General features: G+C 38.9%; 1 protein-coding gene across 6 annotated transcripts in view; it reads right to left on the bottom strand.

Moving 5' to 3' along the window:
• GRIK1 (glutamate ionotropic receptor kainate type subunit 1) overlaps positions 1–25,245 on the bottom strand; it is a 368,154-nt gene that overhangs the window by 44,471 nt on the left and 298,438 nt on the right. For 3 of the 6 annotated variants that reach the window (XM_060640365.3, XM_060640367.3, XM_060640368.3), the window contains exons 8-12: positions 13,766–13,873; positions 11,267–11,311; positions 5,945–6,058; positions 3,988–4,191; positions 3,098–3,321 (exon numbers count right to left, since the gene is read on the bottom strand). In XM_060640365.3, coding sequence (XP_060496348.1) covers positions 3,098–3,321; positions 3,988–4,191; positions 5,945–6,058; positions 11,267–11,311; positions 13,766–13,873 — 695 coding nt within the window. The remainder of the gene's footprint in view (positions 1–3,097; positions 3,322–3,987; positions 4,192–5,944; positions 6,059–11,266; positions 11,312–13,765; positions 13,874–25,245) is intronic. The other 3 variants (XM_060640366.3, XM_060640369.3, XM_060640370.3) reach the window with 1 other exon arrangement.

Below are 25,245 nucleotides of genomic sequence, written 5' to 3'. Positions count from 1 at the left end.
CTCTGTCTCAAAAATAAATAAACGTTAAAAAAAAAAAATTAAAAAAAAAAAAAGAAAAAAGAAGGCAAACATAAATCATAAAATGTAAGCAGACATTATGTCTGGATATTTGGTTTATTTAAATTGTGTATTCATGATGGACATAATTCTGTGGGGTTGAATATTTTGCAAAAAGCAATTAAAGAATGTTAACCACAAAACAAAAACACTGAGATGCACATTTATAGAATCATAAACTAAACAAGTCGTAGTAACTTAAATTTTTATGGTTTTCCTTAGTTTGTCTAACTTTATGAATTCAATTCAGTTTAGCAAATGATTTTTAAGCATCTGTCTAGTGAGAACATTAGTCCAAATGCGGTGATGGGCTTTATTTTTTCCCCTTTAAAAGGACATAAAAGGATCACTTCAAAACGCAAATTCAAAAGCCTCTCTAGAGCTAAAGATGATTATGAGATTAACTTTTTTACTTCTACTTCACTATTTTGAATGCAAACCACTAAGGTGGTAACAGAAAGCTGTTTCACATCTTAGCTTCCTGGTGCAGGGTGACCAAGTTCATGGTCTCTAGCTATGATGGTGGGAAGTAAAAGTGAAGTGGCACATATATTCACCAAGGATTTTGTCTTTGGGCATCACCTCCAAAATATATTTAGTGGCTTTATGAAGTAGAAGTAGAAATGGATTTCAAGGGTGTAGAGATGAATATAGTTGAGAGGATGATCCCCACGGCAGTACACCCGTGTACCTCAGGGAGTTACTTCCCATGTTGCACCACCATGCTGTTTGCAAGTGTGCATTGGATGCACAGCAATTCCACTTTTCCACAACCCAGAGTGAGAGGAGAGGTAGCGAGTAGGGGGCAATGAGGAGAATAAGCTAAATGAAGAGCTGGTTTATAAATGGTGCTGTCGGTGAATAGGAACATTGAGTGGATAGTATTGATTGCGGGATGTGTTCTTAATAGAAATAGAATGAAGTCAGAAAATATAGGGCTCTGGGTCACTAACAGCTGATAGAGAAACAACCAAAGTAAGGAGGGGAAAACGACCGAATGTTACATTATTCGGACATATTCTGATGGCAAAAATAAGGCAAGTGAAAGGCACAGTTGGGGTCAAGTGTAAGGGTACATTCAGCCCGTATGCTTATAAGAACTTCTGGATGCTGCTGACATGTTTTGTTTCCCACTGGCCATGATCAAATCAGTATGCTAAATATTTGGTCATCAACATTGTCTTGCCTCTTCTACTCATCAACATCACTGCCTAGACAGAACCACAGACTGGGGGATATGGAAACCCACTTCCCTCTGCTGTTTGGTTTGCTCCACTGTCTCCAATATCACCCAACAGACGTGGGCCCCAGAGCAGAGGAATGGAACAACGAGCCAAAGTAAAATGTCTTATCCATCGTTACAATGTACATCAAGTAGTCATGTTTGAAATAGCCATTCTAGGGCTGTATTAATTTCACTTAGTAGACAGTAATGAGAAATGCACCCCCAAAGCTCAGCAACTTGTCTCTGAAAATTTGATACCCAAAGCAACATCTTCTTTAATTATTTAAAACATTGTCTCTCAGTCTTGGTGCTGTTGACATTTAGGGGTAATTCTTTATTGTGGGGAGCTATGTGCCTACTGTAGGACGTTCAGTGGCATCTATGAACTGTACCCACTTTATACCAGTACCGTTTTGCACTCTTGGTTGTGATAACCAAAAATATGTTTTTAGAACATGGCCAAATGTTAGCTGAAAGACAAAATCTCTCCTAGTTGAGAACCACTGATTTAGAGCACTAAAGTACCAGAGGATAGTATCACTATACTACTTTTAACATATTATTTTTTTGTGGTACGACATATGGAAGAGAGCTTTGATCATTACTTAAATGTAGTTAATAGTTGGGCAAAATCTGGAAGATGATCTGGGGTCTGGTAATGATAAGATATGGGGTATGGAGAAAACATTTATTTCCTGTTGAATATATAAATACCCACATGTGAGAGCACACATTCATTCAATTTGACCATATGTGCCTCATGGATCTCTAAGACTTTTCTATCCTGGGTTATTTTCCCAAACATTCCTTATAATTATGCCAGGGAAAGAGTTCCTTGGCATTCATCAAAACCAGAGAGTGGACAATGACAGAGAGCTAGCCTGAAGAAATTTTTCTCATAGAAATTCCTGGAGGGAAAACAAAAATTGATCAGGGAAGAAAGTTCACTGAGTTTTGTTGAAAGATTAAAAAGATTGAAAATGAGTGGGGGACATCCAAAAGCAATTATTTTTTTACACGGTCCATCTAGGGATATCAAATGTTTAAGCCAACAGAAAGAGAAAATAGCTGTGTTTCTTTCAAATTCACCATCAAAGGTATTTAGAAAATATCATCTACTGAAAGGTATAAAAATCCTTTGAAGAATGGTGGAAAGTGGAATGGTTAAATATAGAGTTATCTCAGGAAAAAAACCTAAACTGAATCATCAATGGTAGCATAAATATTTCATGCCTCTAGACTCTACATGATAGTAATTTTTCTTTTCATAGTTATTTCTAGAATTCTCTTTAACTCTCTATAGTTTTAAAAAATAAATTTTATAAAATCTTCAAAGTATTTTGCTTTGTTCCTGAGGATTCATAACCTTGTTTCATCCCAGTATTTCTCATCTGCTACAACAATTACTAGATAACTTTCTCCTGTTTTGCTTAACCGAATATTCCAGGGGTCAAGTGTCTGGACAGCATGTTACTCTTCCTGTTGAAATGTTTTAGATTTATTAGGTGAGCTGTTGCTTTCGTTATAATATAATTCAGGGAAAATGGGCAAATGAACATTTTATGTTGCTTGAAATACTGAGAAAGTTAAATTCATATAAAAAATATCTTCTTGTCTTTTAAAAGTACCTTTATAAAAAATTAGAAGATACTCATTTACAGCATGGCCTTTGTGAGGGCAAACTTGACAGAATGGAGCAGTAGGCAAAACTAAAATAACACTTTAATGTTCTTAACCTATATTTACCTCTAGAACATACATGTCAGTCTGAGGCACACCTAGATCGCTGGTAAACTCAGTAGTTCTCGAACTCACCTTGCAATCACAAAGAGTACACAACTGACTCCCAAGCAGGCTAAGAGCACATACATCCAAATGTCAGGAGACAGGGGGTTGAGGAAGGAGAACACTCCTGGATTGGTACCATTGGGCTTCCGGTAGAGAATGCTGATACCCAGGGTCATGAAGGGCTTGGAAAAGTCAATGACTTTCTCCCGAACGTAGGTAATGGTTAGAGGAGCCACTGCCAGATCAGCCTTCTGCAAAAGCAAGTTTGAAATCATTGTCTTATTTGTATCACTTCCCAGCAAATGTCTGGGCGTTTCTGGGTACTCCTGATCTATACTTCTTAATTTCAAATGTTTTTCATGCAAGAAGCTTCTGTAATGATTGGCTTTAGTATAAAAGCAGTTGATTTACACAGTTAGGTTTGTGAAATGGTAATTACTAGCAAAGAGAAGCCAGAAGGTATAAAATACACACACACACACACACACACACACACACAGACATACACACATTCTGGAAGTAAATGGAAGAAAAATCTGCAGGGGTATGTCTTTAAAAAGGGCATGTAAATAAAGCAAGAAAGGAGCCACTTGGTCATAAAATCAGCTGACAAGATGAGACTTGAGCCACAAACTGTAGAATTCTTTATCAAATTTAAGAATCACTCAGGTTTACTCTTCCGTATGATGGATGGATCCATACATTTTTGTCCCCAATTTGTGTCCTTACTTGCCCTTCTACGTAAGCAAACTCTATTTCTACATTGTTTCCCCCTACTTTTTAAACCATTTTTAGGATTCAAATAAGTGTAACATTCCTTCCGATGCTGAATTAGAATCATTTTTTTTCTTTGACTTCTAGCTATGCATTTTGTCAGACACTTAAAACTCAACTATAAGACATGCATTTTTGCTTACATGATCTATAAGTTCTTTGACCATTCCATTCCACTCTCCTTTGTCATTCTGGGCTCCATATTTGCCATCAGGGACGAGTTTGACATCATAAATGAAGCCCAAGATGTTTGACAATTCTTTCAACAGATCCAGACAATACCCTTCAAATCTGTCATTTCCATACAAAGGCTTATCAGATTTCCTGTACATCACATAGGGTTCTTCCTATATGAAACAAACCAAATATGAAAGCCCTGTTATAACGGAAGGCAGAATTTACTTACACAAGCTCCATCCGCAGTCGGAAGATATAAAATATTTGAAAATGATGATTAGGATATCAGAGTAAGGAAGTTAGTCACTCACCATGCTGCCTTCCCTAAACTCATCTTCCCTATACCCTCTTACCTCTCTCTCCTCAGTGTGTGAATGAGAATGTTTTCCTCCACTGTTGAGGGCAGGGCTGTGAGTGAAACGTGTGATAGAGACACAGTCACATTTGGACCTGAGGTCCAGCAGTGAGGGGACTGGAAGACCAGATGTCTGCCTCTCTGGTCTTCATCTGTACCCACACCCGGACTTCCTTTGCATGACTGACCCTCCCTCCTGGCTTTTACATAAGAGCTTTACCTACTAACAAAAAGGAAATCTAAATCAGCAAATATAACCTCTTGCTTTTCAGACATCCTATCTACTAAATAGTCTCATTTCCTCATCTCTCAGTTAAATTTCATCTCAGTTTCAATATTCACTTTTATCTACATATTTTGGTTCGTTTCCTTCCGGGTGTCTTGTTCAAAGACGATTTCTAAGTCTTCTTATATTATCAGTTCCATTTTCTTATTTGAACTCACCTCAAATCTTATATCTGGTAATTCTTTGCTTATACACTTACATAATAAATCCCTTATTCTATGAATAATGGACATTTCCTCACTATCACATATCTTTAACCTTATTCTCATTTGGCTAAATGAAAATTTATTTTATTTTATAACATTGTAATAATTACATTACCTGTAGGCCCTTTTACTCCTCATTATACATTTTTTACTCCCGACATTTAAGACCCATTTAGGCTTATCCTCAAACAAACTGATAGAAATAGAAATCTACATTTCCATGTGATAGTTCCTGAGAAAGGAATCACAGAAAAGCAAAACTGTTTTTATCATGGATGAACAATTCTCAGAAGTTAACAGGTTTAGAAATAAATTTGTCCAACACTATGGACTGAATCAAATAAAGCAAGAATATCTGAAAGTGAAGATTTTAGTGGTAGAAACTCCTGTCCTTTGTTCCTTGGGTTAGGGTTGGAAAAGAAGAAAAATGGACAACCTGTGGATGTACAATGACTGGATAGGAGTATAATCAGGATTCTAATAGGAAGCAGGAAGTATCCTTACCTGGGCTTTTGAAAAACCCCTTAGTAAATGGGTTATTTATGGAAGAGTGAGCAGGTCAAAGAAGCCAATAGGAATGCAGGTGAGAGGAAGGGTGGGGTATTGACATTCCAAGACCAACATAATCAGGAAGCTGGTAGCACTTAGGGCTCAGGCAGGCAGGAAAAAAGAGTACTCCTGGAGTCCAGGACAGCAGAAGTCTAGAAGCAGGGTCATTGACAGAATAAGAGCTGTGGTTGTGAAGGACAGAAGTTCTGAGAAAACCATTGGATGTTCTTACTTCTCTTTTCCCTACTTCCTTGGTCTCTTGTCTTCTTGGTTGAAAACAACCACCAGCCAGAGAGCAAGGAAGACTAATTGGATCAGGTTAGAGAGTGGAGTGGGGCTGAGTTGAGAACGGATCCAAGGTGGGAGATATTCAGAACATTGTTGGAAGCTTCTAATTCAATGCAATTATAGGTATATGCAAATATAAATTTTTAGTGTCCTAATTAAAAATAGACATTTGCAGAAAAAGGTGTTTAAAGTCTAGGGTAGGAGTCCAGATAAGACACCCTGACTTCCAGTCAACTTACCAAAATGGTGGTGACTATGAGTGTTCGGTTGGCCAGTGAATCGGTGATATTGTTGGACCTGTCTTTGTTGCCATCGGTCATGTTAAGGCCACTGTTGGAGTTCCAAATCCCAATCTACACAGAACACAATACATCAGAGGCTGCTGGCTTGTCAGTGACCCCATTTACATCAAAGAGAGGCCCCTTCTAAACCAGGAATGGACACAAAAGCTTAGAGTCTGGGGAGAAGACACCAGGGCATCACATTGAAGCTACTAACTGTGGGAAAATGAAACAATGAAGGAATGAGTGTGTACATAAAACAGGGAAAATTAGTGCCATTTGGGATAGAGTGGGGAGAGGTCTTTTCGTTTGTGAATTTATTAAACTCATTGTTCTTTGTTAATTTAAGAATTCTTAGATGAGTATCAGATTTTTCTTCCAATATGTATTTGTTGAACACCTATTGTATGCCATGTATTGTTGTGGGCATTGAAGGACATAGCAGTGAACAAAACAGACAAGAATTTCTTCCCTCGTGGAGCTTACATTCTAGTGATACAAACCTTCCATTGCCAAAGTGGTATCATCAGTGCCTTTAAAATTTATAAGGAATGGGATGAAAGGAGCAAAGTGGATGATGGAGAGATGGGGTATCTAAAAGGGAAAAAATAAATGGAAGAAAAAAGTGTGGATGAACAGTAGACTAAGTTCTGAGCCTGGCTTCATTGAGGAGCCAGTGCTGGTTGAGGGTGCCTGTCATGGACTATACTAGGACTGCTCATACCTCTGCTGTAGGCTCATCCTCTGTTATTCTTCTGTTGTTATGTCTGTGCACTTGACTGTGAACTCCTTCAGTGAGGGTATTCATTCTTATTGATCATTGTTCTTCCTATCACAGAACCACCCATGGCGATTACTAGTCAGTGAAACCCATTGCTCTTTTAAAAAATAATGACCCACAATTTTCTCCAGTGGCCAAGTCACTCCTGCATTAGTAGGCCCTGGAGAAGTACATTGATTTGTTTAGCTTCTGGAGAAAACCAGGAGAAAAGCCTCAGGGAACTGAACTATTTATCTGAAGCCTTCTGTAGGCATTTATTGCTCGCCTGGTGAGACAGACGTAATGCAGGTGTGTTTCAGAGCTGGGCAATCTAGCTGCTGTGTGACCTTGGACAGGCTGATAACCTTTCTGAGCTTTGGTTCTCTAACTGTAAAGTACGTCATCTGGATATTGACACAATCAAATAAGAAGATGCACATGAAAATCTTGATCATTTTAAGAGCTACACGAACATTAGTAACAAAGGACATTGAAAGGACTGCCCCAGTAATTTCTTCAAGCTTGCTTGGTTGTGAAAGAATTTGGATGGTGAGTGAAATATTTATTTATTTAATTTAGAGGCAGGTAAAGTATATCCATGAAAGAGAGGGGCAGTTGTGGAACACTAACACTTGGAAAGACTCTGGGATTGGCTGGGTGGTCCTACGCTTGATCCCTAAATATATTCTCCCAGTGGGAGGACATTGCCTACCTGGGCAAAATATGAGTTTTACAGACAGATTTTTGTCCAGATCCTAGCTTTGCAATGTGCCAGCTGTGTGACCTTGGGTAAGTTCATTAACCCTGCTGTGCCTCAATGCCTCACCAGCAAAATGGAGATATAAGGGCTTTTCTGATAGTTAAATAAAATATCACCAGTGGGAATGTTAGGCCTCTTCTTTCCTTTTCTATTTCTTTACTTTGATTTATTGCCTAAATACAGCAGCTGGAAATTCATTTAGCTTGACAAATACTCTTTTTAGAAACGTAAATTTTTGAGGAAGTTTCAAGGACTATCCCACATTCACACACCAGTGTGAACTATTTCAATGTCACTGTTTTCTTTCTGTACTTAGTAAGAGTTAGTTGACTGGTGAAATAAGGAGACAGGTCTAGGTAAGTGGGAGTGTGGGGTAGTGTTTGCATTTGGAAGTATTTTAAGCCTATCTGTAATGAAGTTCCTAGAAGTAGGATTGGGATATAGGACAGCACCTTTAATAACCATTCAGTCTTTCCACCATCAAGGCCAATGCCTGTCATAGAATGCATACAATGCACACAACATCTGTAAGTCATGGAATCTTCAGATTTCTTTGGTTGGCTCTAAAGCCAGGAAAGGGAGACAACTTTTTCTTTACCCTTTTTGCAACTTGTATTCATCCTCCCACTTTTTTGGGGGGAAAGACCCTTGTTTCTAGGAAACATAACTCATGCTAAATATACCTGGAGTCTGTTGGTTTTTATCCAAAGCTATGTTTTAGGTTGTGACCAATTGACTTCTAACTCAATGAAGGCAGTGTGTAAATTGGGCTCTGGCTATATACTTCTAATTAAAACTTGACTTAGGCACTGGGGAGAATGAAACCTAACTTTTAATTAAGTATTGGAAAGTGGAGAAAATAACTGTTTGTAGCCAATATGTTAAGTAATGGGATGTGTCCTCTTTAATTTCTATTAACATCAAGTGTGTGTTTACAGGAACTATACTAATATTTGAAATTGGCAGCATTGAACAGCCTTATAATATCATTCTCTTTTAACCTACGAACTTGAAACTCTAGACAAATGCACACCACAGCTTAACGTCCAGCTCTGATTTCTTTTACCAGCCCTACCATAAGTGAGGTCAGGTATCATTGCTACAGCATTTCCGATCAGCTGAATCCCAGAGTCCCATTCAATGTGAACTTTCTTCTACAAAATGAGAAATGGGAGAATATATTTTTCTACTGTCTGTGTAACAGAAGTTCTTTCAAATCTAGACAAAAGAGTATCAAATTATGGTCAAGGTCAGGTTATTCCTGGGAGGTGGACAGTGTATAGTTTGAATGACTACAGCCTTCTGTTTTCAAATTGTTTCATCAGCAAAACAGAAGTGTGTGTGTGTGTGTGTGTGTGTGTGTTTTAAACCCAAATAGTCAACTGGCTTTATCTGTTAATTAAGTGGACAGATCAGCAAATGAATGTCTCTTTCTGAAGAAGCAAGACCTCATGAGTCATGCGTATTGGAGGGAGGGATACAGTTAACCAGATGCCTAGACATTTTGCATTTCAGTCTTGTTCTCTGACCTTGGAGGAGTGCCTCTAGGAAGCAGAACCTCAATTTTCAAACTGTAGAGCAAAAGCCGACAGCAGTAATTCAGCAGTGAGAAGCAGCAGAGGGTTGGATCAATTATTCGTGGGGAGGAACACTCAAGAGCTAAATTGTCTGGTCCTGCCTTCTCTCACTTTGTAAACGGGCATGCGGGAGCAGCCATTTATTATCTCGGACAACCAAGGGAAGCTTCTCAGAATGAGTATCCAGATGACATTAAGCAGACCTTCTTTGAAAAAACGACACAACAAGGGCACCTGGGTGGCTCAGTTGCTTAAGTGACCGACTTCGGCTCAGGTCATGAGCTCGCGGTTTGTGTGTTTGAGCCCCACATCGGGCTCTGTGCTGACAGCTCAGAGTCTGGAGCCTGCCTCCGATTCTGTGTCTCCCTCTCTCTGCAAGTTCCCCACTTGTGCTCTGTCTCTCTCTCAAAAATAAACATTAAAAAAAACACTTAAAAAAAACCACCACACGACAAAAAAGTGTTCGGAGAGTGACAAGCATCCATTTTCCAAATACAGAGAGTGATTCACGTAAAGTCAAAATCCAACAGTGAGGAGTGAAATATCAAGTACTTAGGAAAGAAAATAAAAGACTTGTCTGTTTCTTATATCATGAGACTCATGAACACACATTTTTGTGACAGACTTTGTAAAGGTTGCTACATCCTCTCTTGGAAAAAAATCCAGGCTGACAATTCTATACTCAATAGGGTCAGTGTGCAAAGAGTTTTTGGAATTTGAATGTGAGTCTTATTGGGATGGGACAGTAGGTCTTACAGACTAGTGCTCAGGCTACTATAAATCGTTGATGAGCAGTCATAACACACAACAGCACACCACAGCATCTGCAACTTACAATGTGAGCAGTGATAGGTCAACAGGAAGGAAGAGACACCAAGGCATGGAGGTGCATCCCCAGGAAATGTGTTGGGGGGGGGGGGTGATTGTGGCAGTTTAGTGACAAATGAAGGACATTCCTCTCCCCTGCAGGGAATTTCAGAGCTTGGATTCCATTCCCGAGGATATTTGGTTTGAATTAATTCAACACTGCATAAAGTGCCTGGAGTCTCAAGCTGGATTAGTGGAATAAGCTTCTTTCTGGGCACCAGTTAGGTTCATCTGTTTATTAGCAGGGAGGAAACGAGATTGCCTTCTCTATGGCTTTGGTCGCCTGATTCACTGAAGATTAAAACAAGGTTATTAAACCTACGTTTTTTTTAAACTTAAAAGGACATTTTTGAACTCATCTATGGAATACGACCGGGAGAGAGACTAGCTTTTGGACCACCGGGAGAAACTGTTTACACTTTCCATGACTTAACTGATAATTTGAAAGATAAAAGGGAACCTGACAAAACCAGCAAGTTGAACAACCTGAAGTAATTTCAGTTGCATCCGTCAATCGCTAGAGAGTTTAGCAATTAGACTGAGAGAGAGAGAATGGAAGACAGTGTCTGCCTATCTCTGGGACATTTTCCTGATCCAAATGTTTTTAATGTCTCACATTTGCTTATATAATAAATCTGTGCACATTCATTGACAATATGATCCTGTACAATAAACTATGAAATAGGAGGTGTTAGAATTTACAAGATAATCTCATTTCCCTTCCAACATCGCTAATGTTTTTGTCCTCTGAAAACCGTGGTTCTGAAACAAATTGCCAGGCAATATGCACTGACAAAGATCCTATGCAAAACAAAGTTCATAAGAAAAGGGAATTTCTGAAAATGGCTTATATTTTGTGATGGTGACATTGAAGGACATGTCTTAGCCTTCTGAGCCTTAGCCTATCTGATGAGTCCGATGGATCAAATCTATTGTTGTTTTCATGCCCCTTTGGGAAAATATTTTGTGATTCGAGAAGGAATATAAATGGACCAGTGTCTACCTTTGTGGCAATAACCTGCTTTCAGTCCTAAATGGGGCTGATCCTGCCTGGGAGAAACGACAAATAATCTAAGGGGAAATATTTAATCCATCATTATTTAATCCATCTCAAGCCTGCCTTCAATTCATGGGTCACGTTGTTGAGAGACAACATATTTAATCAGCCCGTTCTCCCTTTATATACAGACAGACTATCGCCTCTAAACTGCATTTAGAGATCTACTGGTCTGGCAAAACTGGAAAGGTGAGGTTTTCCTCTGACACTCCCCACTCCCTCCCTCCAGATTTCCTGCCATTTTTGTCCGAGTACAAACCTTCTTCCACACTTTATATAAGTGTTTAGACACTTCGCCAGCAGCCTTGGTTTTCAGAGGGAAAAATAAAAATAGCACTTATTAAAATGGAGCATGGAACCCAGATGGTAGCACGGTGTGCGAATGCTCGGAGCGTCCCATTCCCCACCCACTGTTTGGAATCTTGCACGTTAATTCAACATAAAGCCTGAACACAGGTACAGTCAAGAGACGAACTAAGTACTTGGGTCCCACAGAAGTTACTTCCTTTTGGTAATGCAGCCTACTGTTCACTTTACCTGTCACACACCCCCAAAATGACTTAAAGTTCTTGTGAATATGCACAGCTCTGTGGAGTGAAAGGGTCTTCCTCATTCTTTAAGAAAGCCTGTTCAAGAAAGCCTTTAGGCAGAATCAATCCACACACACACACACATGCACGCACACACACACACACACACACACACACGCTATTCCTAAGCAAGAAGAAAGCACTCTAAGCTTGATGACATGTTCTTTGATTATGGGCCTCCAGGCAGCAGAAACTTGAGTGGAAGTGAAAAAGTGAGCTTTTTCTAACAATTTTCTCTGTGGACCCTGCGAGAGGCCGACATGAAAAGATTGGGCATCTCCTCCCGTGGCTCCTGAGAGAGATGGGCTGGCTTCCCCATTGCCTTAAGGCCCAGTCAGCCTTCTCAGGAATGGAGCCCAAGTCACCTGAAGAAAGAAAAGTTATTGCAAACAATGAAGAGATAAGAAACAAATGGAGAAAACACTTTCATCTAATTTGATTTTGCCTTTGATGGAAAAACACCAGTGGAGTGTGTATAATATTGCAGCGTATAAATAGCTATGAAGGCGTGAGGATGGCTCCATCTCGTTCATCACACGTCAGAGCCAGAACGATGTTTCCTGAACAGCTTTTCTTTCCCTCTCAGTTCTATGCATTAACAGAAGGAGCGGGGAGAGAGGCATGCACAGAGGAGCAGCCATTAGACGCGTTCAGTCCCTAAAAGTATTGTCTTTCCTTTTCCCACAGTCCATGATGGAGGTGAGATGGCTCTGTCAGAGCAGGTTTAACGAACAGACCAGCAAATCTGAGTGAAGAGACCCGAGAGAGAGAGAGAGAGAGAGAGAGAGAGAGAGAGAGAGAGAGGTGGGGAGGGGGGAGGGCCTGAGAGAGAAAGAGAGAAACAGAGAGCCAGAGATCCAGAGAGAGAGAGAGTCAGAGAGAGGTAGAGACAGGAAGAGAGAGGGCATTTTTGAAATGGGAATCTGTAGATAATGTGTACCCTCAAAGCTGCAAAGTAATTATTTCCCTCAAACATTTCCACACCAGTGGTCCATCTATTACATTCAGCCTGATTAATCTTTGTTTGTTTTAATTAAGCTATTTGGGGACGGGGCATAGTCAGGACCTTAAAAAAAATATGTGTCATTTCACAAAAGCAACAGAACAGAAATGGAAATCTCATCTCATTTTAAAAATCATCCCAAACATTTCAATTAAGTTAGTAACTGATGGTTCCCAAAGCCAGTCTTTTATAGGAGACATATCTTGTGCACTACAGTAAAAAAAAAAATGTTGGATTACAGAGTTTTGATTTCCAGATGATTGTTTTGGGGGTTTCAAAACATTTTTTTGTCTAGCATCCCAAAGGGCAAAATCTTCACAATATAAATGTTATTTAATTCTAGCACATAATTGTGGATAATAATATTGGTATAATAAAATACAGAGTCGAATTCTATTTTTTAATTATTATTTAACGAAATAGTTCATATTTGCATTACTTGAAATTAGCAAATATGGAGCTTGAAACCTTGAGAGATTAAGAATTACAACTAAAGTGATCCGAAAATCAAGGGGCACCTGCCTGGCTCAGTTGGAGGAGTGTGCAACTCTTGATCTTGGTATTGTGAGTTCGAGGCCCACATTGGGTATACAGATTACTTAAAAATAAAAACGATATTTAAAAATAAGATCAACTAATTCTAAGATCAGAACCCAGCATTAAAATGCATTTTGGGGGGCATATTTCCTCCTAAAATTAAGAATCCAGTAAGCCCTTTCTATCCTACTTTAGTCTGTCCTTCTGTCAACCAATCTCAAAATGGAGCGCAATTCAAATTCATTTCTGAGTAAAACTTGGATGCCATTCCATAGATGAATCGTTGACAAACTCCTTATTTTCCAAGTCTAAACTCAGTTTCCTGAAACCTTTCAGAAGTGGGGCTAATGACACCCCACCCACAGGACCATAGGTATTTAATACTGTGATCATGCCTGCTGCATAAACAGAGAAGTATATGAATGTTAGCATTGCTATTAATAACATACAATTTCAGAATGTAGCATGTCAACATCTATCAGCAGAGCAGGGAGAGAGAGTTCCAGAAAACTGGACATACATGAACATGTTAAGAGAATCATTTTATCATTCCCTACTTGTATGTGCAATTAACATGCTTGAACAGTTGTCTTTATTTTATTCTTAAATTTCTTATTGAGAAGGTTACCTTTTCAGTTCCTTCCTCTTTGAGACTAATAATATCCAGATCAAAATCCTTCCTCAAGCCGTCGGTTTTATTGAAGGTGATACGCCCAGTCAGGCCATCCCACCGAGCCTATGGACGAAAGGAACGTGGCATTACTATTTCACGCTTATCATAATCCTAACACCATCAAAACTGTAATACCTCAAATTCATCACAGTATCCAATGATTTGGTTTCATCGTGCTGTTAGAAAGCATTGCGTTGCTTCAGTGGCTCAATGGCAGAACGCTTCCCTGTTTTATTAGCACTCATTTATTCTGGCAGTTCAAACACCTAACATCAGTCAAATCTGTGATAGTGACAATCTAAATGGGCAGTATGGAAGGAATGGCTGTAAAATAGTCTGCACATGGAGTAAACAAAGTCTGGGCAGCCGTAATATTGTCTTTCAAGGTCAAACCAAATCCCTTTTAAGGTGCTTGTGTATGGGGAAGTATCCCCACCCCCACTAATTTTCTCTGTGAAAAGGATATAATCCAATGATGTGTTATCAGATTTTTAGGGTGTTTGAGATTTAGGCCTTCCACTGTCATTTGGCCATGACATTAGTTTCCTGTAGCTGCTGTAGCAAATTATCACAAACCGGGTGGCTTAAAACAACAGAAATTTGTTCTCTCATTGTTCTGGAGGCCAGGAGCAGACATCCAAAGTCAGTAACTCTGAGCAAAATCAAAGCGTTCAACAGGGCCATGCTCCCTCAAGGACACTCATGGGAGACTCTGCTCCTTGACTCTTCGTGTTTCTGGTGGCTGCCAGCAACCTTTGCCCTGTGGCTGTATTTCGCCAATCTCTGCCTCTGTGGTCACATTGCCTTCCTTTCTTGTGTGCAATCTCTCTCTACTCTTTCTCTTATAGGGGTACTTCTGATGGCATTTAAGGCCCATGTAGATAAACCGGGATACTCGCCCCATCTCAAAAATCCCTAACTTAATTGTATATGCAAAGTCCTTTTTTTCCTGCCACAAAAGACAACATTTACACATTCTATGGATTAGGACATGGGTACCTTGAAAGGGGAGCCATTATTCAGCCTGCCACGTGTATCCACATCATTTTAGGAACTGGAAATCACAGCAGCCTGCTTTCATAGAACTCGCCCTGGACATCTTTGGTGGTTTTTTCATTAAACAGAAAATAGTGGCCCTAGCTTCAGCCTCAATCTTTAGATGATTTTTGGCAATCTTGCCTAATTTGAGTTGACTTATAAATGAGGATACGAGGAACCTCAGTCCTTTGTATCACCCTAGCTGGTTCTGCTTTCTCCTGACTTTACCAAATTCACTGGACATTTGTGAAATGTGCAGAAAATCCTGAAAGTTACTGTGTTCACACCATGTGTACCTGTTGACTGTATTTACCCATGTGGCCAATGCAGTGGGAAGAGTATGAGTTTATCACAGAGCTGGGTTTGAATCTCTGAAGTGTGACTTCACTTAACCTGAATCTGGGTTGTCTCAGATTTCAGCATCTGGTCCGTGCAGGGTTTCTGCGAGATTTAAATGGCACTTCACACAATCTTAACTCACTGAGAGCACTGAAAAGTTAAACAATGATTCTTTTTTACAACTATCTCTCATTTTCCTTCTCACATTCCCCACAAGCTCTGAAGTTTGGCCTTTATTGCCTCACATGTCAGGACTCACATCTGTAGTCTTTTCTGGGATCTTCTGTTTTTCATTTTCCAAATCAACGGTAGATTCATTACCCCAAAATACAACTTTCATTCTCATACAATTTCCCCCAGTACATAAAACACATAACCATGTACTTCTTGCCACCTACCAATTAGTCTAAATCTTGACTTTATAAGATGTTCAGTTATCTGGTTAAACATTACCTCTGGATATGTCCATGAGGGTGTTTCCATTTACTGAATAAAGCAAATGCCCTCCCTGATGCGAGTGGGCATTACCTAATCCATTGAGGACCTGGATAGAACAAAGAGGCAGAGGAAGGGAAAATGTGCTGTCTTTGTTTGACTGAGCTGAGACGTTGGTCTTCTGCCCTCAGACAAGGATTTAACACTATGGGCACTGCTGATTCTCATCTTCTCTGTGCCAGAAGCTATCTGAGAATATAGCACTTACCAGTTTATGGTTTAGTAGGAAAAAGAACATGGATGGATGTCAGTGAGGCACCATGAGTGGTGAGGATAAAGGTTTGCACGCAGTATTTGAAGAAAGGAGTATGGGGCAGAAGTACTTGTCCCAAATGCCTGGAAAGAAAGACTCAGAAAAGGACTCTGGCAGGAAGAATGCCTAAGCTCTCAAAGGATGAGAAGCTGGCCAGGCAAAGATTCACAGTCTGAGTAAAAAGCATATACAGGGTAAATCCTGTCTGCCATGGATCCATAACACAAGGTAAGGAATGATAAGAGATGGGTCTAGGAAGGCAGGTAGACACTTGATCATAAAGGTGTTATGGATCATATTAGTTTGCTTGGACTTTGCTCTGTAGACACATGGGAATCATCAGAGTGGATTTTTTATTAAACTTTTTCTTTTCATTGTTTATTTTTGAGAGAGAGAGAGAGAGAACAAGAAGGGGAGGGGCAGAGAGAGAGGGAGACAGAATCTGAAGCAGGCTCCAGGCTCTGAGCTGTCAGCACAGAGCCTGATGCAGGCCTTGAACCTACGAACCATGGGATCATGACCTGAACCAAAGTTGGATGCTTAACTAGCTAAGCTACCTAGGCACCCCAATCATCGGAGTGTTTTAAGTCTAGGAGTGTCATGGGCAGATGTGCATTCCAGAGAGATCGTTTTAGCAGAACTAGGGAAGAAAGACTCAAAGATCAAGACTGTAAGCAGGGGATTGGTTAGAAGGTCGTTCTCACAGAACAAAATGAAACATATTCACATGCCCACCTGTGAACCTAGGGACAGCACAATCCCTTCATCTCCCTGTCCCACCAACTTGCACACCATGAAGTGTTAATGGAAATAGTTCCACAGCAGGGTGGCCAGTTTCAGGAATAAAACACTACCATCAAAGTTCTTATAGAAAGAATAGTGAATGGAATCAATTTAATTATCAGGAACTAACACAATAAACCGAAACATACTTTCTGGCTACCATGCAGATGGCATGTTAGTCATGACAGAAGTAAACATTTTTTCACATGATAATGCTGGCAGTTGAATCAAATTCATGTCAGGAAATGATATGTGGACACAAGAAGCCTTCAGCTCTCATCTAAGCCTACTATATGGCCAAGCTAGATGTGAGTTACTCAAGTGCCGTAACACAGAAGAAATTCTTGAGATTCTTGAACTTCGCCTCAAGAGTTTATTGCTAAGGAAGGCTATAATGCCAAACACTGGCACCAGCTTTAGAAAAGAGATGGCATTTTCCATACTTTGACTATTGTTGACAGTGTTTCTATAAACACTAGGGTGCTTCTGCCCCTTTGAATCAGCATTTTTGTATCCTTTGGATAAATACCTAGTAGTAAAATTACTGGGTTGACTGATGAATGGATAAAGAAGATGTAGTATGTATGTGTGTATGTATGTGTATATGTGTGTATACATATATGTATATGTACATGTATACACACACACACACATAGTGGAATATTACTTCAGCATCCCCAAAAGGATGAAATCTTGCCATTTGCAACAATGTGGATGGAACTGGAGTGTATTATGGTAAGTGACATAAGTCAGTCAGAGAAAGACAAATATCATATGATTTCACTCATATGTGGAATTTAAGAAACAAAACAGATGAACATAGGGGAAGGGAAGGAAAACTAAGATAAAAACTAAGAGGGAGGCAAGCCTTAAGAGTCTCTTAAATACAGAGAGCACATTGAGGGTCGCTGGAGGGGAGGTGAATAGGGGGATGGGCTAAATGGGTGGTGGGCATTAAGAAGGGCACTTTTTGGGATGAGCATTGGGTGTTATGTGTAAGTGATGAATCACTAAATTCTACTCCTGAGACTAATACTACATATATGTTTAGTAGCTTGAATTTAGATAGATAGACAGATAGATAAATAAATAGCGTATTTTTACAGTTGATAGTAATGCCTGTTGTTATACTTGCTGAGATACTGGTAGTCACCTTCTCTGCCCTGGGACAAGAAAAATTGGTATCGAATGCAAGTGTGGAGCATCGTTCTGTGTACGTTTAGGTACACCTCCTGGCACTGTAATCTCGTTGTCCTCCCCACCATATTCCAATCCTACTTTTTGTACTCTGGTCACTTTCTATTTCGCACGTCAAAGGCTGCTTCCGTGGACTGGTGTGTTAAATGAGAGTCACTAAAGAAGCTACAGCATTAGAGTCCTAGCATCTGCCTGCGAGTGGAAGACAATTTGTTGGAAACTTCAGTTGGGTAGAAATCTCTACTACTGTGGTTGGACTCAATCAGTGTGCGGGCCCCTTCTTCATGCTTCTCAAAATGTGCAGTTTTAACCTCTTCCTGATCTGTGTGAAAGGAGGTAGTTTTCTTCATTAAAGTTCTACAGAATTTTCCGAAAGCTTTTTCCTACAGGCAACTTTTCCTTCTTGGGGGTCATGCTGTGAGTCAATTCGATACATTGTCCAGAGTTTACCGAGCTCTCTGAAAATGTGCAGAATTGGTAGCATTTATCTCTTGATGTAGCATACAGCTCATAGCAGGGTCTTAAAATCCAGTTCAGAAATCCAATTTCATTTCCACTAAGTGTGTCTATTGTGTCCCTTTGTTTGGATTCTGTTGTGTTAGTTTTATTCTTGAATTTAGTGTTCCAGTCGCTGGTGCGGTGTAATTCCCGCTTCTCGCTTCTCCTCCCTGCTCATCCAAGTGGCAAAAAAGTTCATTTTTCATGCTCTAACAATGCTTCCTTCCCTGCCTCAAATATCTACAAAGACTCCCTGCCTGGGTTCTTTACTAAACTGAAATATCTTTTGACCTTCAAAGTCAAGCTTCTCATTCTTGACACAGTTGCCTGTGTCTTCCTGCCTCCCATCCCTAGATGAGCATTTCTGTACAAGTTCTTTGTTTTGTTTTTCAAAGTAATTGTTGATAAGCATTTGTTAATCACCAATGCATTATTGATTAGGGTGAATAGACAATGACTAACTCTTGGATATGAGGAATAAGATCCATAAGGAATCCATTTTCTGGAGCAAGGCTGAAGCATATACAATTTGGATAATGATATATAATTATATTAGTCATAATTACAATTTGCTTGCCTTATGGAGAAGCATTTGCACAAGGAACAATTATCGTATGCTTAACTGAAAACACTACTTAAACTATTGTCCCTATTTTAGGAAATAGCTTTAATTTCCACCTTGCATTAGACCTCTTGACAACAATTGTCTAATAGCAAGTGAATCAAATGGTGTGACTTTCTTTTCTCTTATCAGACACATTATCTGATGGCCAAGAGACAGAAATCAAAAGCTGAGAGAAGAAAAACAACAGTTGTCATTAACGTCTTACTGTATGCTTTTTCTCAAGATGATATTTTTTGTCCAAATAAAATATATATATTTTAGTTTTGAGGAAGGAAGTGACTAGTATCTAACTCTAGGCTCTTGTAATAGTCAACTTTTAACTTCATTCTGGTAAAATGATTGCTTGTATTCCTTTTTTTTTTCCTAAAGGGGACTTAAATATATAAAAGCACATAAAACCTCCTTTCTTAGAATTTTCCCTGACACAGCCCTTCTTGCTTGCCATAGGGAATAAATTCTTTCTTATTGAAAGAGACTTCCTTTTTGAGAGCAGGAGGGAATGTGCTTTTCTAGTAGATGTGATCTTTTAAGGGCAATAGTTTCTAGCATTTTCATTTATGTATTAGGAATTATGCTTTCTTGTAAGAATATTGTAAATAAAGGTTCATGGCGAACCCAAAGGTTAGCTTCCTTTGGAATTAGATTAAGATGAGAGAAAGAAATTGTTAAATGACTATTCTATATATTGTTAAAACTTGTCAAAATTTAAAAATAAAGGAAAAAGTCATTAACATCTTACTTGTCATGGCCGGTGACAAGTATGTCACTGGTGTAAAAATACTGTATGGCCGGTGTTTGTGATAGTGGCCATCATCTAAGAGTTTCATCCACAGATAGCCTGATTCTCTAGAAAAATGTGTCTTAAATTGTCAGTTGTTTAGGCCCTAGACTCTATAAAATGTAAATGATTTCTGTCTAATAGAAAAGACAACCTCCAAATTATAATTTTATTGCCCTGGTACATTAACCATTTTTGATTTCCAGGTGGCCCCCACAATTAATTTTCCTCTACATCTCCTTGAAATGAGCTTTGCCATCTTGCCAACTCCCTCAAAGTGAAATGTGTCTTCAACACATACTCACCTTATATTTGTATAGTCACGTCTGTAACTATTTTAAAATTGTAGTTTGACATTTTGGAGATGGTCCTACCAAGATGCTCAAATAAACTCACCTGCCAGAACCAACCTTATGAATCATTTAATCTCAGAAACTTCCTATTTTTTCCCAGTCCTGGAGCAAATTCCAAGGACTAATGGAATTTACCTTTGCTGAATCTTTGTTTTTGTTGTTCTTCTCTCTTCCTTTGATTTTATATTTTGATACTGATTTTCGCCCAAGTCTCTCAGTCTGTGAGTATCTTGCTTAACTCCTAGTTTGGGGTATTTCTCTTTTTAAACTGGGTGCAAGGACGAATAGATCTGTGTCTGGTCTCTGACCACTTGGCAATAGTCAAAGGAACATTTTGTGTCTCAGAAGACCTTGGTTTTGGCCATGACCAAGTCTAAGGACCTGTGGTTATTTGAATACTAGACTAGTCTCAAGAACATGTGAATCTGATTTGAACATGGCCACTAAGTCATTTTCCACTGGTGGCAACATTGAATGGGAATCTGACATTTTGTTCTGAATACATGGTGGCCTGATATAAAAAGGAAAAGAATCTAATTCTGTCTGTAGTGTGAAAGATGAATACAAATCTGATTTGTTAGCCTTTTACTTTTGTCTGAGCAAGAATATATCTCAGGTCCACTGGAAAGAAGAAATACCCCTTCAGTTCCGTGCCCAACATATTTTGTATTTTACCTTTACTTTCAACTCATGGCTGAGATTGTGGAAGTGAGGCTACAACTCTCAGTGACTATCTCTTATGTCTGAAAATGAGAAAAGCCTCTTTACCTCATTGTGTGAGTATGAAATTTATTTTCACTTTCAGAAAATATTAATAAATTAGATTATAAACCTTCCAAATAAAAGGATCTCTTTCTTTGGTTACCTCTTTGATTGCTTATGCTAATATATCCAGGATTTCAGTTATATAGAGAAACTAAAGTTTTATTATATTTTCTGTGCTACCCTTAAAAAAATGCTGGCTTAGAAGCATTCTTAGGTAGAAACTCAAGTTCATATAATCAAAGTGCATCTTTGACCTCAATATTTTTTCCCCAATTTTATCAGTATTGAGTTATAGTTTAAGCCCACCTCTTTTTACCAATTTATTTTTTCTTTCTTGACAAAAGAAGAGGCTAGTTAATCTGAAGTTCTTTAACTAAACTGGTTGGCTAATTAGATAAGCTAGGACTGCTACATAATGCTTAAAATAAAGAAGATGTAAAATTATGTATGTAATTATTGAATAAGATTCTGAAAAAATTTTTACAACAGTAATTATGCTGTGTAATGTATCAGTTTAAACATAATTTCCAAGTTCCTTATTGAGTTTAAGACCTTAAGCTAGTGATAAATCAAGTTAATTTATGGATAATCTTTGAATTATTATTGAACTAATAATAATCTTAATGATACTTGAATTCTTGAGATGGTTTCTCAATAAGAGATAGTACAGATGCATTGGTCACTGTATATGTGTGTGTACATACGTACATGTATATCTCTATATATCTTATTATTTTTACATGTTGTAGAGAAACTGTCCTTTGGGTCATGGTAATGAACATGCTTATTTTTGTTACTTTGAAAAAGGTGTTCGAAGGCTGTATGCGGCTCTCTGGGGCTGCATATTTGTTTACAAGGTAAAGAGAAAAAAATATACTACATTATGAAAAAGTATAGCAAACAAAAAAACGTGTGTGTGTATAGTATTTGAGGGAACGGACTTCTGTTCGCCTTGATGCAGACATGATAAGTCTGAATAAAAGCAAAGATGTGTGTTAAAATTTTGGCAAAATTTGCTCAGCTTTGGTGGCTTTATTAATAAGATATATATTTTAAGTTTGTGAATCCTTTTATGTCAAATGCTATACGAATGTAAAACTGGTGGGTTTTGTTTTTAAAAAACATGACAGTTGGTCTTGGAGTATTTAGTCTTCTCTTAAGAAGATGTAAAGTTTATAATTTTCCTTCTATGTAATATGATGAAATAGACTTTCATTGTCAACATCAACAAGTGATGTCTACTTTCTCCTCCTAATTATCTGAAGTTTTTGCTATAAGCTATGGATTGGAAAATGGGCCTTTGTCAAAGAATGACAGTCTCAGAGCCTCACAGAAAAATGGTGCTAGATATATGTACCTATTGGTACTTTAAGAAACAGAGTCATGGGTACAGACTTTGGAGTTTAAAGTGGCATCACTTAGACAACTGTAACCATACCAGAGCTGGTTTGCTATGTGCAGAGCTGGATGCGGGGCTCAGTCCCATGAACTGTGAGATCATGATCTTAGCCCACATCAAGAGTCAGATGCTTAAACTACTGAGCCACCTAGGTGCCCTGCTAATGTGGTTTTAAATGTTCTGTTAAGGGAATGAATATATCCTTTCTTTATCTTCAAACCTCAAAATAGTAGCCTAAAAACGATACATTCTTTTTCTTTTTCTTTTTATTGTAGAAGAAAGAGAGAGTGTACGTGAGCAGGGGTGGGAGGGGCAGAGGGAAAGAGAGAGAATCTTAAGTAGTCTCCACGTGCAGCTCAAAGCCCGACGTGGGGCTCCATCCCACGACACTGGGATTGTGACCTGAGCCAAAATTAAAAGTTGGACTCTCAACTGACTGAGCCACCCAGGCACCCCAATAAATGATGCATTCTTTATATGATATATTATTCTCTCTGAAGCCCTAGAATTCAGTAACAACTCACTAGATGTTATGGTAATGTGGTAATTTGCATAAAACCAACAAATATATATCTTCCGTTTTATCAGGATAGAGTTTGACAGATTGGTTGTTTAAATGAGGTCATGCCAGAATTATTATATTTGACAATAAACCTCATTTAGTCAGGTGTAGCAAACCCACCGTTACGGAACAAATGCTATCCTTCATCTGTAGACCCAAGATCCAGAAAACTCTCTCAGGAAACTGATTTGTTATTTGTTCTGTGGCTTATGGAATCTCAGACTTATAGGTGATAAGGAAAGTCATTTCCTGATAGATCAGGAAATCTACCAGATGTGGGGCACCTCAAAGAGAAATTCACCAAAATACACAAATGTATTACAGGAATGCTGTGCAGATGAATTTCTTGGCTTTACTTTCTTACCCATGTGTGGTAGGGTGAATAACATCCCACTACCTCCAAGGGTCAATGTCCCAATCCTCATAGTTTAAAATATACAAAAGGGAATTTATTTTGTAGATGTGATCGAGTTATAGTTCTTAAAATGGGAGATCATACTAAATTATGTGGGTGAGCCCAATGTAATCACAAAGGTCTTCATAAGAGGATCCCAGTAGAAGTCAGACAGGCAGATGCGGAGGAGCAGAGAGAAAGAGACTTAAAAATGCAAAGCCCTTGCTGGTTTTGAAAATAGAGCCAAGGGTCCACAAGGCAAGGATTATTGGAGGCCTCCAGAAACTGGAAAAAACGGTTTCTGATTTTCCTATAGAGATTCCAGAAGGAACCAGTCCTTTCAACACCTTGACTTTAGCCCACTGAGATCATGTCAGGCTTATGACTTCAGAATGGTAAGAGAATAGATTTGTGTTGTTTTAAACCACCAAATTTGTGGTGGTTTATTTAAGCGGCAATCGGAAACGAATATACCTTACAATAAGGGAGCCCATAAGAGCAACGAAAACGTGTCTGGAACAAAAACAAGCTTTTGAAAATGCAATCAGAGATTCCTTTAGACATTTCCATACAGAAGTTAATTTTGTGGCCTCAGTAGTTGCTTTAAAACAGTAGCTCTGAATCTGTTGGCCATGTTTAAGGGGCTTGTGTGGTTGATTAACAACTTATTACACCCATGAAAACTAATCAGGTCCAAACACAATGACACAGACTTTTTGTAATATGAACCATCTCTGGAGATAATTTATTATACAAGAGGGGACTTCTAAACAAATGATCTGAAACTTTGAAATAAAGCAAAAGGATGACTCCATGTCCCTTAAGGTCCTATGGAACATTGTCTAACAGGCCCACCCACGGATGATTTAATTCTCCAGACAATTGTACTTCTGCTTGTTTTACTATGTTCTATTGTTTAGGGTCAAGACTATGAAATTATATGTTAACTTGTAGATGTTTGTCCAATAGAGATGCAAATAATTCATGTCTGCTACAAAGGATAAGCTTAAAGGTTACGGTTTTACTGCTCTGTAGGGCTATAGTCTTGTCTGAGCCAGTCTCTCCCAGCCAATTCTTCTACCAAGCTTTACCATCCTGCCAGTTCCATTGGGATGGTAAGTGTATTTTTGGCACATCCTTACTTTGTATTTGCATGAGAGTCATGTTGATAACTTTATAAAGTTACACATTGACAAATGCTAAGTGCTACTGATAGATTATCTCATTTGAGTCTTACAGCAGCTACATACGGTAAGAAGAATTGTCCCCACTTTAATGAAGAGAAGAGGCCCTACAGTTAGTAAAACGTACTGGAAAGATCCATAACTGATTCTGCCTCATATTCTCTCTCCTTCGCCACACTGCATTCCCATGGATAAGGTCATGGGAAAGAAAATGAAGAGGTGTGGGCCAGTTTCTCCTAATTTAAATCCTGACACTGGACTTTGCATGAGTCATGAGGAATGCACATTCTCAAGCCAAGACATAAAAAACTAAAAAGGAAAGATAAATGAACATTTAAAATCGGCATTAAAATCTTGACTTGCCACTAACTCAGTGGCATGTGTGAAGCCTGGGTTGCCCAAATCGACCCAGCTCAGATCTGCTGGGTTCAGTTAGAAAGCCAAAACCCTGCAACTTGGCCTTTAGTATGCTGCCTGTCGGTTTCCTCATGTAGCACAGAACAGCCTCTCCTGAAGATCAATATCATGTGGCTGGAAAGTGCCGTTATCATGACGAAAAACAGAAGAAGCTGTCGCCATTTATGTGCAGTTACCTGATTAGAGGTCCCCAGGCAACTGGAATCTACACACAGTATTCCAATGGCTGTCAGCGTGCAGAGCAAGGGAACCATCTAGAAAGTGTTGAACTCTTGGTGTTATGCTAGTTTGGTTGAAATGCCTTTAATTTTCCCACTATCACTTCCCTTTATTGCCCTACAGAACCCTATTCTAC

Source organism: Panthera onca, chromosome C2 (genome assembly GCF_046562875.1).
Source record: "Panthera onca isolate mPanOnc1 chromosome C2, mPanOnc1 haplotype 2, whole genome shotgun sequence".
Classification (NCBI taxonomy): domain Eukaryota; kingdom Metazoa; phylum Chordata; class Mammalia; order Carnivora; family Felidae; genus Panthera; species Panthera onca.
Note: the sequence above shows the minus strand (reverse complement) of the source record. Positions and strands in the feature narration are given on the sequence as shown.